Below are 12522 nucleotides of genomic sequence, written 5' to 3' on the forward strand. Positions count from 1 at the left end.
CTTATGTTCATCTTATTGGCAGTAGTTATTAAAATGTGGAATAAAACCTTATAAAGCTGCCTGCAGCTATATTTTCAGTAAATCTTTTGAGTTTGAGCCATGATGCAAAATGTGGGCATTTCATTGGGATTAGCACAGACTGCATACCGGCTGTCTGGCTGGTGCTTTGTTGACTATTTTGCATTAAAAAAACGAAAAATCAGATGTGAAACTCTTTCAATACATTTCTTTATTTACATCCCTCCATCTTGCTCTTCCATCAACACCATGTGTCGGACCACATTTCTCCAAAACAGTAAATCTGCAGAGGACGTGGTGATTGCAGTCTTGAATCATGGAGACGACACACACAGTGAAACTCTCACACTTCTCTGGTTTGCACTGATGACGTGTCGTAACCCTAATTAACTCATTCTTTTAATTAACAGATTGGCACTCTGACACATTCAAACTTGTTTTAATCAGGTATGTAGAGATTTTGCAACCACTGTCTTACAACTGATCAGAAGTTGTCTTACTACAACTGATATAATCTGCTTTTGGAAAATGTGGTCTGACCCAGACTATTCAATACTCCTTAAGAACTTAAAGATGCTATGTGTCAGATTTCCAGATAACACATTATAATTCTAAAAACACGTAACAGCACATACGTCAATTTGTTCATTAGACTGTGTTTTTTTTTGCTCTCCAACCTGATACAACGGTGAATAGTTTTATTTAAAGCACCAGACAAGTGAGTGCATCCCTTTTAGCATGCTTGCTAATTCCTGAAAAGTTTACATGGACTATTTTAAACAATATGGGGCCACCAAAACCTTGAGTGTTTGTCACAATTATTGCTAGAATTATAAAGCGCTACCACAGTAGATTTGGCAGTGACACACATAGCATCTGAAATCTGGAAACAAGTACAGGCCGTTTAGCTCATTCGGAGGTTGGGGTTCCCAAAACATCCACTGCTAATTACACATGGTTGTGTCGAATATACTGGCATTTTACTGAACAACACTGTTGTCTCCATACTCAACTGTTTTCCTCATCACATGTAAAAAAAAAAAAAAAAAGTCTGGTCTGTATTCAATCGAATACCTTCCTTGAACCACATTAACCACCCTGGATGTGAATGTTTTAGGAAACCCAAACCCATTACAATCTCCAACACGAACAACAGGAGCAAATGAAATAGAAACAGAAAATATATAAAATAAAAATGAGCGTATATATGATATGTGTACAGTATATATATTTATATATGACATGGGCTCAGCAAAATATGTACAGTTATTTTTTTCTTTTTCTTAAATGCATAGTAACTTTTAAGATCAGAAGGTGTAAATAAATAAGAACATAATAATAAGCGACTCTGCTCTCCTGAGCTCAAATAAATAAACCTTCATTCATGACTGGCACGGTGAACTTAAACGATCAGCGATGTCACACGGCTACTTTGTCTGTCTCCTGTGAAAATGCTTCATTGGTCCAGTCTGTCAAAAACATCTTAGTTTCAGGGGTAATTTTCCGTGGCTGACACTGCAGGTGTACGCCACACACAATGAATGACTGTCACCTCTTTACAGTCAACCAGGAGACGTTTAAAACATTTAAAGTCATTTCCTGCCTATTTCCTGCTGCCACTCCAGTGGAAAAGATAAGAACTGAGTTTGCTCTGTTAGGATAAAGATAAATTTAGCACTACGATGCTTTTGACAAATCACACCAATATCATTACAGTTGGTGTCTGTTCCTCATTTTACCTCTCAGACAACTAACAGGATCTCCCAGAATGCTCTCTGCTTGCTGCGGAAAAGGCATTCAGAGGAGAGGGTGGTGACAGACGTGATGACGGCAATATAGAAGAAGCATTCGAAGGGTATTGTTCTGAATGTCAGAGGGAAACAGGCTCTTTCATATATTTATATTTGTACAAACATTTAGATCATAAACATCTCAAGCACCATAGATAATAATATTAACAAATCATAAGTGTTGCTATCCATCCAAAAAAAATGGAACCAGGAAGAGATCTTTTCCTCTTAATTTGGTCATCATCCTTTTCTTTCTTTAGTTCTCTTTCATTCCTTTAAATATATATATTTTAGTTGTTCCTTTATAACGTCTGTGTCCTTTCAGTAAAAGACTATACTGGAACTATTTACTGTAAGTAGCCCATTTGTAAGCATAATTGAAGTCCCAAATAAGTATTTCCAGTCTAAATTCACTACTTTGTGCCAATAATACAGGCCTTTAACACTGTATATCAATGAGCTTATCTTGTACCTGTGTCCTCCTTACAGTTTACTCTTAAATATCTCTTTAATCTATTTCCATGAGCCTACTATCATACATAGTCTCTACGTGGTCCCATTGCACTCAAATAAAAAAGGATACCTTATTATAAAACACACACATTGACAAATCATTCAGTTTCTTTTAGAATAGAGCAGAACAACACAGATACAAATAACATACAGAATAACTGTCAGTCAGTCTGACAGTCCGTCAAGTCAATCGATGGATGTACTTCACACTGGATCAGAGAAAAAACATTTTCATTTCAACTCTTGTGTGACTCAGACGTTTCATTGCTTTGTGAACATGAAAAAGCCATCACATCTGTATCAGGGGAAATGTATGTATGCCTCAGAGGGTCAAAATTCAGATGTGCTCTGTATGTGAGTGAAGTCAAGGTAAAAACAACCACCACAACAAACTAGAGTTAGTGCTTTTTTTCTTTGTTTTAAACACACATAACTCTGTGTCCTGGAAAAATCGGGTGTGTTTTTCAAATCTGACTTTTGGTCCTTGCCAAGGTTTGTTGTTTTAAGGGGAACTTGGTGTTAGTCTCCATGTTCCGTAGGTCTTCTTTAACATTTTTAGTTAGGGATCCAGTTAAAAATCTCTTATCTCCTCACTGTACCAAAGACCATTCAAACATACAGTATTAGTTGTTTATGATATAGTGAAACATTGACCCACAGTAAAACATCACATTTAGAAATGGCTATAAATTCAAAGATTTTCCAAGGACACTGATCTTTTGTGGTTTTTTATATTTCTATGCTAGCACCATACTTACTGCAAGTACACAAATTCAGAGAGAAAGAGAATCGGTCTTGGTATTGTTGAAATGTTCACAAGGCACTTATCTAAATCATTTATCTTTGTCCTCCTGTCTTTCTCTTGGTCAGTCTCTTTTATTAACTGAACAACAATACCAGGCCATTCTGTAGCGAGCACTCTGCCAACAGCTCTCGACTTCGTAAACTCTAACAAGTGCTCTCCTAAAACGATAGGAGATGGGAAATCGTTCTTCTCCTCTCCTACACTTTTTCTTTATCCTTTTTGTTTAAAAAATGGCAGTTTGTGTTCCTCTCTCTCCACTCCTTTCTTCTGCTCAGACTCAGTCTCAGAGGTGTCTCAGCAGTCCAATTATTCACTTATCTGGAAACTGTGTGGTATGTTTGATGTTTCTTTTCAGACTCAAAGCCCATCCATTAGATGCTGATTAATGTCTGCTTCTGAGTTTGTGTCCAAGCCCCCAAGAAAAAAAAAACTACGGACTTATCTGCTTGTTGGCTTGTTAGATATCTGTATAGATCTCCATTCCTTTTATCCCTTCATCTCTGCATCCATCTGTCCTTCTGCCTACTTACATTTGGAGGATGACATGCAGGATCAAGTCAGTCCATCCCTGTCTCCCAACTATCCATCCATCCAATGAGATGTATTAGTTTAGGAGATACTTTCTAAAGGTCTTTGATTAATCAGGGGGCAAAAAGTCCAAATGTTGACATCTAATTGTGTCCAGCTGTGTGTCTGCCTCTCCGTCCTCCAGCCCTCCGTCCTTCCATCTGTCTACCGGTGTCTGGAGGACACGTCAAAGCAGGTGATCATCATGAGGTGGGCTTTGCAGAAGTTGACTCTGGTCTCCAGTTTGTCTGTCACAGTCTCCAGAGCTTCCAAATACTCCAGAGAGTCCACTTCGTAGGCCTGCTGTAGCTCAACTGGATATGGACCGACAGGCAGAGAAAAGGTATGACACACTTTGCTAAAACACTGTTACATGTACTTTGTTTATGACTATATAAATAATTTTAATGGATAAGTCTGGTGATATTCTGTATTTTTCCTATTGCCAACAAATTCTAATGAAAGTTCAAAACCAGTGATTAACTGTGTGTTAGTCTGCAGCTGGAAATAATCCCTAACAAACAAATGTGGTATTTACCCCTATTTGGGAAATGTTTGCTAAAAACTTAAGTGCCCAACTGTTCTAGAAATTTACTGAGCCTGCCTTAAAAATGAAAATATATATTTATACTCATTTTGAAGATGAGTGCTCAGAAAGAACCAATGAGGCTGCAGTTCACAAACAAGGTAAGGAAGTCGGAAAGTATGCATACTCTAATGCTTTGTTGGTTTTGGTCGTTTCACTTCCATTAGATTGGTTGACATTAAGATGAAATATAGAATAACATCAGCCTTTTTCTTTTTAAACCTTCCTTTTAGGCTACAAAATAAAGAACAGGTCTCTTTTTATACAAATAAAAAATGGATGAAACTGCCATTACACACATTACAGAAAAATATGCTTAATAACTTGATATTGTTTGTGTTTTTCAATCAATCATCTCATAAAAACATTTTCTAACCTGTTGAGAACTACTAGTGTAGAATACCTAATACCACACACACACACACACATAGTACATCCCAACACGCTGTCTCTGTCACACACACACACACACACACACACACACACACACACACACACACACACACACACACACACACACACACTCCCTAATGTGACTCCCACTTACACTCGGTGGTCCATTTGTGTGGCTCCAGCATCAGGTACTGTTTGGTTTGTTCCAGCTCCTTCTTCAGACACTGGTACTTGGCTCTGACTTCACTAATTCTCTGCTGACGATGCTCCAACAGGCGGAGCTTGGCACTGACATACACCACCTCCTGACACGCAGACAGAGGACAGACAGACAGACACGTATCAATTTTATTCACCTGTATTCATTTATCCGGAGGAGTGTGTTGTGAAACACATGTCGCTCTCTGTCAGCAGCAGCCTGCTTAACATTCACACAGTTACATGCATTCACACCTTATCGACTCTCAGTGTGACTGCACTTGAGTACTTTCGGACACTGAGCAGCTTCACCGGAACAGTGGGGGGTTAAGTGGCTTTCTTAAGGCCACTGCAGGGAAAATCTATATTTCATGGTTTTCTTTCCCGTCGTCTTCCCCAAAGCTCACAATGATCCCTCCCCTGACTACATGAAGGTTTAAGAGTGGAAACCCAAAAACTTGCACCGTGCATTCATTTGCATTTGAGTTCAGTACCACTCTGTATTCTGCTAAATCTTGGGAATTTTTAATCATTTCTAAAATGATACTTTAAAAGTAACACAGAGGGAAATCGAATGTAGATTCATTTGGCTCACTATTCATATAAAATGTAGTGCTAATGTTGATTAATTCATTTAGTAAATATCTTGTATCTGTTGTATTTTTAAAACTGAGTGTTTGTTTTTAAGTCCCTTTCCTCGTTGACACGCTCAGATCCCTTAGTCTCTTTTCCTCTTCCCCTTCCTCCCCCCTTTCGTTCTCCTACAACAACAGTGTCCAACAGAACACTTATTGCTTTCGAATGTCTCCCACAACTATTATTCATCACATCAATTTCACTGACATCAAGTGCAATATGCCTCCTGCCCCCTGGGCCTCCTTTTCTGCTCTTTGGCTCTCCAGCTTCTTTAATTTTCTCCCCACATCCATTCCTTATGCTCCTTCAACCTACCATACAGTGTATTCTCCTCACACGCATTATCCTTTATTTAACCCTTTCCTGTTTTCTTTGCTCCCTCTTTCCAAATACTTTCCTCCATACTGTTATGCTGACTTTCTCCCTCCTTTTCAGTTACAGCCCTTATCTTTTCCCTCACTTTATCCTTACTGTATGTGAATGAGTTACTTTTACCTGCAGAGATTGGGGAATTTTAGTCTGTTCTGTACCTGCCATGTCTGTAATTCTCATAGCCTCACCCACATCCTTTCTCTCTCTCACCTTGCTCCCTCCTTTGTCTCTCCTCTTCTGCAGACGCTCGACGTCATCTATCTCGTACACTTTGATCTCAAAGGTGTCTGTCGTTGCAGTCACTGCCCGGAGGTTTGAGGGAGCTGGGGGCCCTAATGGGCCATCTACCCAGCATGCACCTGGGCTGGAGGAAGAGGAAGAAGAGGAAGTGATGGTCTGTTTGGAGGAGCGGTGAGAAGGGGAGGAGGTGGAAGAGTCCAAGGTCAGTGCTGGGATCAGACGACGACGCTGGAGGCCTGAAAGAACAAATAAATAATAAAATAAAGAGAATAAAAAAAAAAAAACAAAGAAACACATTTGGTGCTATACACGGTTAGTAGCCCTTCATTTACACTCTTATTTATTTATCAAGTAGCATGAATTATCACCATAACATAAGGCCAACCAGTAGCCAATTAACTTAACTTTACAAATACACTCTCATAGCAACAACAAGGCACCAGGAAGTCAAGTCACTGCGAGTGGTCAACAGATATATATACAATAAATACATATATTTCTATATTAAATAATATATAACGTCTTTATTTTCATTAGAGGTGCTGGTAAGCAGATTTTGTTATATTTGGACCGAGCCAGGCTAGATTTTCCCCCTGTTTCCAGTCTTTGTGCTAAGCTAAGCTAAGCTAATGTCTGCTGGCTATAACCTTATATTAAACATATATGACATATATGAGAGTTGTATTGATCATCTTATCTAACTCTCAAACATCCTAAAATGTCAATTTATACCTTTAATCTAACATATCTGACATACCACATACTGGTGGGGTCACATGTTCAACAGGGAACCCATAATGTACTTGTTCACTCTTTACCATTTGCTTTGCATCAAAATAAGTATCTTATAGGGGAAATAAGGGAGATATGAATATAAAAGCAAAATATTGTAAGCTGAGGAAAGACATGATGGGTGGGAGAGAAAAGAGAGGTAGATGGATGAATCCCTGGAGAGAGACAGAAAGGAAAGAACAAAAGAAAAGTACTGAGTGGCTGAAAAAGGAGAAAGAGAATGAGAAACAGATAATGGAGCGTGAAGCAAGATAAAAAGTTTAGTCTTTGTTCATGAAGCTCATAGATAAGAGCAGCAGGTCACTCTCTAATCTGCCCACCACACTGGAACGAACACACACACTCATACATGCACACACACTTTGCATAGAAATTGCCAGCCATGTCGACAGGAGTGAGAGTTATCAGATTGAACAGGAACTGAGAGATAAGGTTAGAGTGAGAGACAGTGGTGATTTTAATAAGGTTGCAGCTGTCTTTTGGTCTCAGTGCGGCACTGACAGGTCAAGCAGAGACATTTGTATTTCATTACGTAGTAAGAAGCGGAATATAAGGGGTAAGATTGAGGGTCTGCAGGGAGGGGACGGTGCAAGAGGAGAGAGTTGGACAAATGAGGTAGAAAATGTGAGATGAATAGATGAAAAGCAGGGGAAGAGACCTTGAAGAAAAAATGAGAGAGAGCTTGTGAATTAAATCTAATGGAAATCAAGCACAAAGAGAGACTCAGCTGGAGATGTGATTAACATTTTGGTTGCCACAGTCTGTGGCACATCTGCCCTTTCTTCCTCTTCCTATTTATGCTCTGTCTGCCTGAATTGGGACTGAACTGTCATATCCATCTTCAACATGTGCAACAAACATGGAGTAATCCTTTTTGGTTTTGTGTCTTCTTGTGACAGTTTGACAGTCGATGCTCTCTTTGAAGCACAGAATCAGTTGTTGTTAAAGGAAAATGGGAGTAAATCCAGACTTCATGCTGCATGGTAGGAGGTGAGGCTGCAACCAGCACACAAAGGGTCACTCCAATTTAAACTCACCAGGAAGAGCTGCCTCTGTCTAATCTGATTTTATACACATATCCATCCTTATGCTTAACCAGTAGAGTGTAATATGGCAGGCGCATTAGCAGCCTCTCTGTATGGCGTTCTGGTGAATATATATTCATTACAGCCCACACCAGCAGATTCCCTTTACCATTTCACAGATGGATGGTCAGGGTCACCTTTCCTACCTGGCTCCTTCTGCAACCACAGCTTTCTTCACTTTTCCCTTACCTGGTAATCATTTTTCATAAAGGTCTTTCTCTTTCTTTCTATCAGTTCTATCCTACTTTCTTAGCTTTCGGTTTCTTTTCTAATTCAGACCACACTCATAGCTTTGTCATATTTAAATTAAGGGTTAGCTCTGCAGATTAAAGCAAATTACATGAATTCACCCCTCTATAAAAAAAAAATAGCCTTTCTTGATGATTCAATTCAGTAAAAAATATCATTAAAGTAATGCTTAGAAAGTAGCTTTAAATGTTTAATTGTGACCTGTGTTGCTCCTGCTCTTCTTGCTGCTCTTGGAGCTCCGTCTGGAGGAGGTGGTGGCTGAACTATGCTCACTGAGAGAGTCCTGAGCGGAGGAGGTACTTCCGGTGTTCTCGCTGCTGTCTCTCAGCATGCTCTCATAGCCACTGCTGCCCCCACTGTGGTAAAACAAGGCCGTCTTCCCCATGGCCGGGGGGAGCTCACCACTCAGTACACTGCTGTTAAAGTCCAAATCAGATGACAGTTATAGGTCAAAGCAACACCAAAAGAGTTTTGTGAAAATTACAGATTTTACAGTGAGTTTATACCTGTTGTCACTTGCATGGCCGCTGCTGCAGCGGTGTGGTTTTCTAGGAGCTGTGATCTTGCTGTAGGGAGAGGGGAGAGTTTGGACCACTGCTGCCTTCTCCTCTCCCAGGGCACCTCCACCACCACCTCCTGCTCCAGCTCCTCCTCCACTGAGAACAGGAACATAGGATAAAAGAGTTGAAACCATAAGCTAATTATTTCCACCTTTTTTAGTTAATGGATAAAAGTAGAGAGCAGAGGGAATGACATGAAACAATAGTCCCTGATGGAAGTTGAACTGAACTGAACAGTTTTCTTTGTTTAGGATTCATTAAATGCTTGGATTGCAAAATAAATAAATTAAAACTAACTAACCTTGCCCCTCCAACTCCTCTTTCCTCTGCTAGATCTGTGCCTCCTCCCTGGGAATGACTCCTAGTACGGGAGCCTGCACTTCCCTGGAGGAGTTCTGAGATTCGACCGTTGACAGCCCGGAGAGGCAGCTTGGCAGCCAGGCTTCCCCCTCGACTGCGGCTCAAAGACTGGGTAGACCAGGTTACAGGGGAAGGTCCTTGCTGCTGCAGAGGGCCCTGGACTGAACTCTGGGGCTGAGAAAACAGATAAATGGCGGTTCGGTGATTGGAAGGAAGAATGGAAGCCATGACCCCTTGAATTATTTGCATTGAGTAAATGATGAACGTATTCTGTGTTTAATAGTCGCTGTTAAAATTGGGTGGTTCACCTAATCTAATGAGCAGTATTCTGCTTTTTACATTTGCTGTGAAGAAACTTTCCCTCCTACCTTTCCATTTGGAGGAAGGCTGGAGCTGCGACTGGAAGCTTGGCTTAAGGACTTGTTGGAGAAGCTCAGAGTCTTGGTGCTGGAGGCAGACAGACTTCTGGTCTTGGGACTGCTGGTCATCAGCAGCTTACTAACTGCTGAGATCTTTGACTGGCTGCTGGTTTTGGCTGGTGACTGTGGAGCACTGCTTGGCCCGGGACTGGTGTTGAAACTGGGGCTGCTGTTGTTTCCTGTAGGAGAAGATACTGATCCAGCACGGGTGAGGCTGCGCCCAGTACGAGGCATGGTGCTGTCCCCCCTCACTCCTCCTCCCCCTCTCAGGCTGCCACCCCTCTCCAGAGAGAAGCAGTCGTAGTGGTGCGAACCACTGTGGGAGGTGTGGACCCGACCCAGAGAGTTGGTTCTGTTTGCAAGCTGTTCCAACTTGGCACTGAAAAGTCTGCTGCTGTCTATGCTGGAGCCTCGTTGTCTGCTGACACCTGCGGGGCCACATCCAGATATCCCTGCAGCATCTGTTGAGCTGCCCAGTAATGAGATTCCGTGGTTGAGCTGGTGGAGAGGGCTGGCTGCCCTGTTCCGCTGGTCGAGGCTGGACTTCCGTACTGGTGGCAGAGGTGGTATTCCCCCCTTCTTGTGGGAGAAAATGCCCTGTTTTCCAGTTGATCCCCGGCGGTCAAGTGTGGCGCGAGGGCTGCAGGGAGTTGAAGTGGTGACGCCAAGATTACGATACTCAACTCCATTGTCTAAGCCATCGTGACGGTTGAGACGGTGCCAGCCGCGGGGAAGACTGGCAGTGCGGTGGATATCTGGGCTGTACATACTAGTCAGGTATTCTCCCTGGGCAACAACCGCAACCATCTCACAGCTATCCACCACTCTCTTAAAGGAATCTGGAGATGACACAACCTCACCACCTGAACTAGAGCTGCCATGATCTCCACCTGGAGATGGAAGAATAGCAGATAAGAAAGAACACACAGTTAAAATTAAGAATCCTGCAAATCTTTTACTTTGAAACAACATTTCCGTGTTTCTTTCCATCGGCATTAACATTATACTCCAACTACCCTTCCTGATACTTTGTTCGAAACTTCATACATGTACAAAAATTATATATATTACTTTTTCCTGTAGCCTTAAATATCGAAGTGCAATTGACTGACTGGCCTGGACTGATGTTACATTCCCATCCTGAATTATTATCCCAGTCCAACCCTGCTTACCATCCTGGCAGAAGCTCTGGTGGTCCCTGGTCCCAGCTCCAGCCTGGCTCTTTGAATGCTCCACCTCCCTCTTCCCTGGCTTCACTTCACACACAAGCTCCCTGGACCTCCCCTCCTCCATGCCTCGCTTCAACCAGGGGTCCTCAAAGCTCATCTCACTGGAAATAGAAGCTAAAAGTGGTGCGTTAAACTTGCCATGGTCTTTCATGAAGCTGGTCTTGGTAGGTGACGAGAGGATTGTTGGTTCCTGTAAAACCATGGGTTTGACAGCCACACATGGGTGCACACTGATGGTGGTCTTGAAGGGAGAGAAGTTACCAGGTCCAGCCAGGATTTGGATGTTAGTTTTAGCCATGGAGGGAGGCAGTTTCCTTAGCCTGTCTTTGGTTGGAGTTCCCTTGTCGCTCTTGTTTACTGACAGCACCACCTCCCCTTCCAGACTCCCTCTTCTCGGACTACCACAGCTTTCATAACCACCCAACCCCTCCACTCCAAAGGGAAGGCTCTGGTTAGGTTCAGGTTCAGCCAGGGCCTCCCCTTGCTGGCTCTGGGACTGACTGAAGCTGTGGAGAGACTGGTCAGCTTCACTGCCCACACTAAGATCACTCATCCAAGAGGAGATGGGTGAACCACAGTTAGACATTACTGTGGCTAAGGCTTCACCTTCCATCCGCAGCTTGGCCATGGCCACCTAAGACAGGACATAATTCAATTAGGTATGGCATCTTGAAATCCAAACAACCATAATTTACTCCTAATTCTGTAAAGCATTTTGTAAAAAAAGAAAAAAATCTGCTTCATATGTGAATTTGAATCTGAATTTTTAATCTGAATCCCGTAATGAGACAGATTTTTCCATCAGTGTTCAGTGGCCCACAACCCTAGTGTGCTACTTTTGCTATGGTGGGTATTTTTCTGTATTTTGGTTCAAATTATATCAAATCAGCTATGTGTGAACATTAGCTTTAGTTTAGGACACATATCTACGTTCCAAATGATCTTAGTCACTGTAAATGCAAAGCAAGTAAGTCACACTAACCTCTGCCATGGCAACAACCTCTGTAACCCCTGAGCTTGTTGCAGGGCCTGCATGCATGTGATAATCCCCCACAGTTCCATCCTCAGCAATACCACTGATGATGCTGACAGCTTGAGAGCTCGAGGTTAAGGCAGTGACAGAGCAGCGGTCGCTGTTGAAGCTGATGATGCTTGTTGGACGACAGGTCAGGCCCTGAGTTTCCATGAGAGCTGTAAGATCAAGGTTCTCCACACCTCCAGAAGCCACAGTGTATACCAGTTCATCCTCCCCAAGTGAATGAGGACTGACTGTTTCGACAGATACTGCTGGTCCTGCAAGCGGAGGAGAGTGTGAAAACCAAATTTGTTCATTTCCTGTTCTTGCTTTGTGTGCAGCATATTTCACGTCATAATTCTGAGGGTTTGAATATGATTCATGTGACTTATTCTGCAACTCACCCCCTTTCCTTGTGTAAAAATAGCAGTGCTTTACTGCAACTCACCATCCCTGTGCGTGTCCAATGGTATCGGGGGGACATCGTCGTCACAGAGAGTCTCAGCTGAGCCCAGGCTGGCAGACAGAGATGGAGTTGGCTCTCTGACTTGTGGGCTCATGCCCACCGGAGAAGTCCTGGACAGCAGGGACTCTGTGGAGGAGCGGCCGCTGTCTGCAGCCAAACTGTCTGCAGAATCAGAAACACACATTTGGCGTGGTAATTAATGTTATTTTCCAAGTGCAGAATACAAGAA

General features: G+C 42.4%; 1 protein-coding gene across 2 annotated transcripts in view; it reads right to left on the reverse strand.

The window, feature by feature from the left end:
* Positions 1–211: 211 nt before the first annotated feature.
* kif26ba (kinesin family member 26Ba) overlaps positions 212–12522 on the reverse strand; it is an 85930-nt gene continuing 73619 nt past the window's right edge. For both annotated transcript variants that reach the window (XM_051379182.1, XM_051379181.1), the window contains 10 exons: positions 12276–12455; positions 11795–12105; positions 10756–11446; positions 9533–10473; positions 9106–9338; positions 8751–8900; positions 8446–8660; positions 6089–6354; positions 4827–4977; positions 212–4007 (listed from right to left, as the gene is read on the reverse strand). In XM_051379182.1, coding sequence (XP_051235142.1) covers positions 3859–4007; positions 4827–4977; positions 6089–6354; positions 8446–8660; positions 8751–8900; positions 9106–9338; positions 9533–10473; positions 10756–11446; positions 11795–12105; positions 12276–12455 — 3287 coding nt within the window. In that variant the 3' untranslated portion in view covers positions 212–3858. The remainder of the gene's footprint in view (positions 4008–4826; positions 4978–6088; positions 6355–8445; positions 8661–8750; positions 8901–9105; positions 9339–9532; positions 10474–10755; positions 11447–11794; positions 12106–12275; positions 12456–12522) is intronic.

Source organism: Dicentrarchus labrax, unplaced genomic scaffold, assembly GCF_905237075.1.
Source record: "Dicentrarchus labrax unplaced genomic scaffold, dlabrax2021, whole genome shotgun sequence".
In the NCBI taxonomy this organism is placed as follows: domain Eukaryota; kingdom Metazoa; phylum Chordata; class Actinopteri; family Moronidae; genus Dicentrarchus; species Dicentrarchus labrax.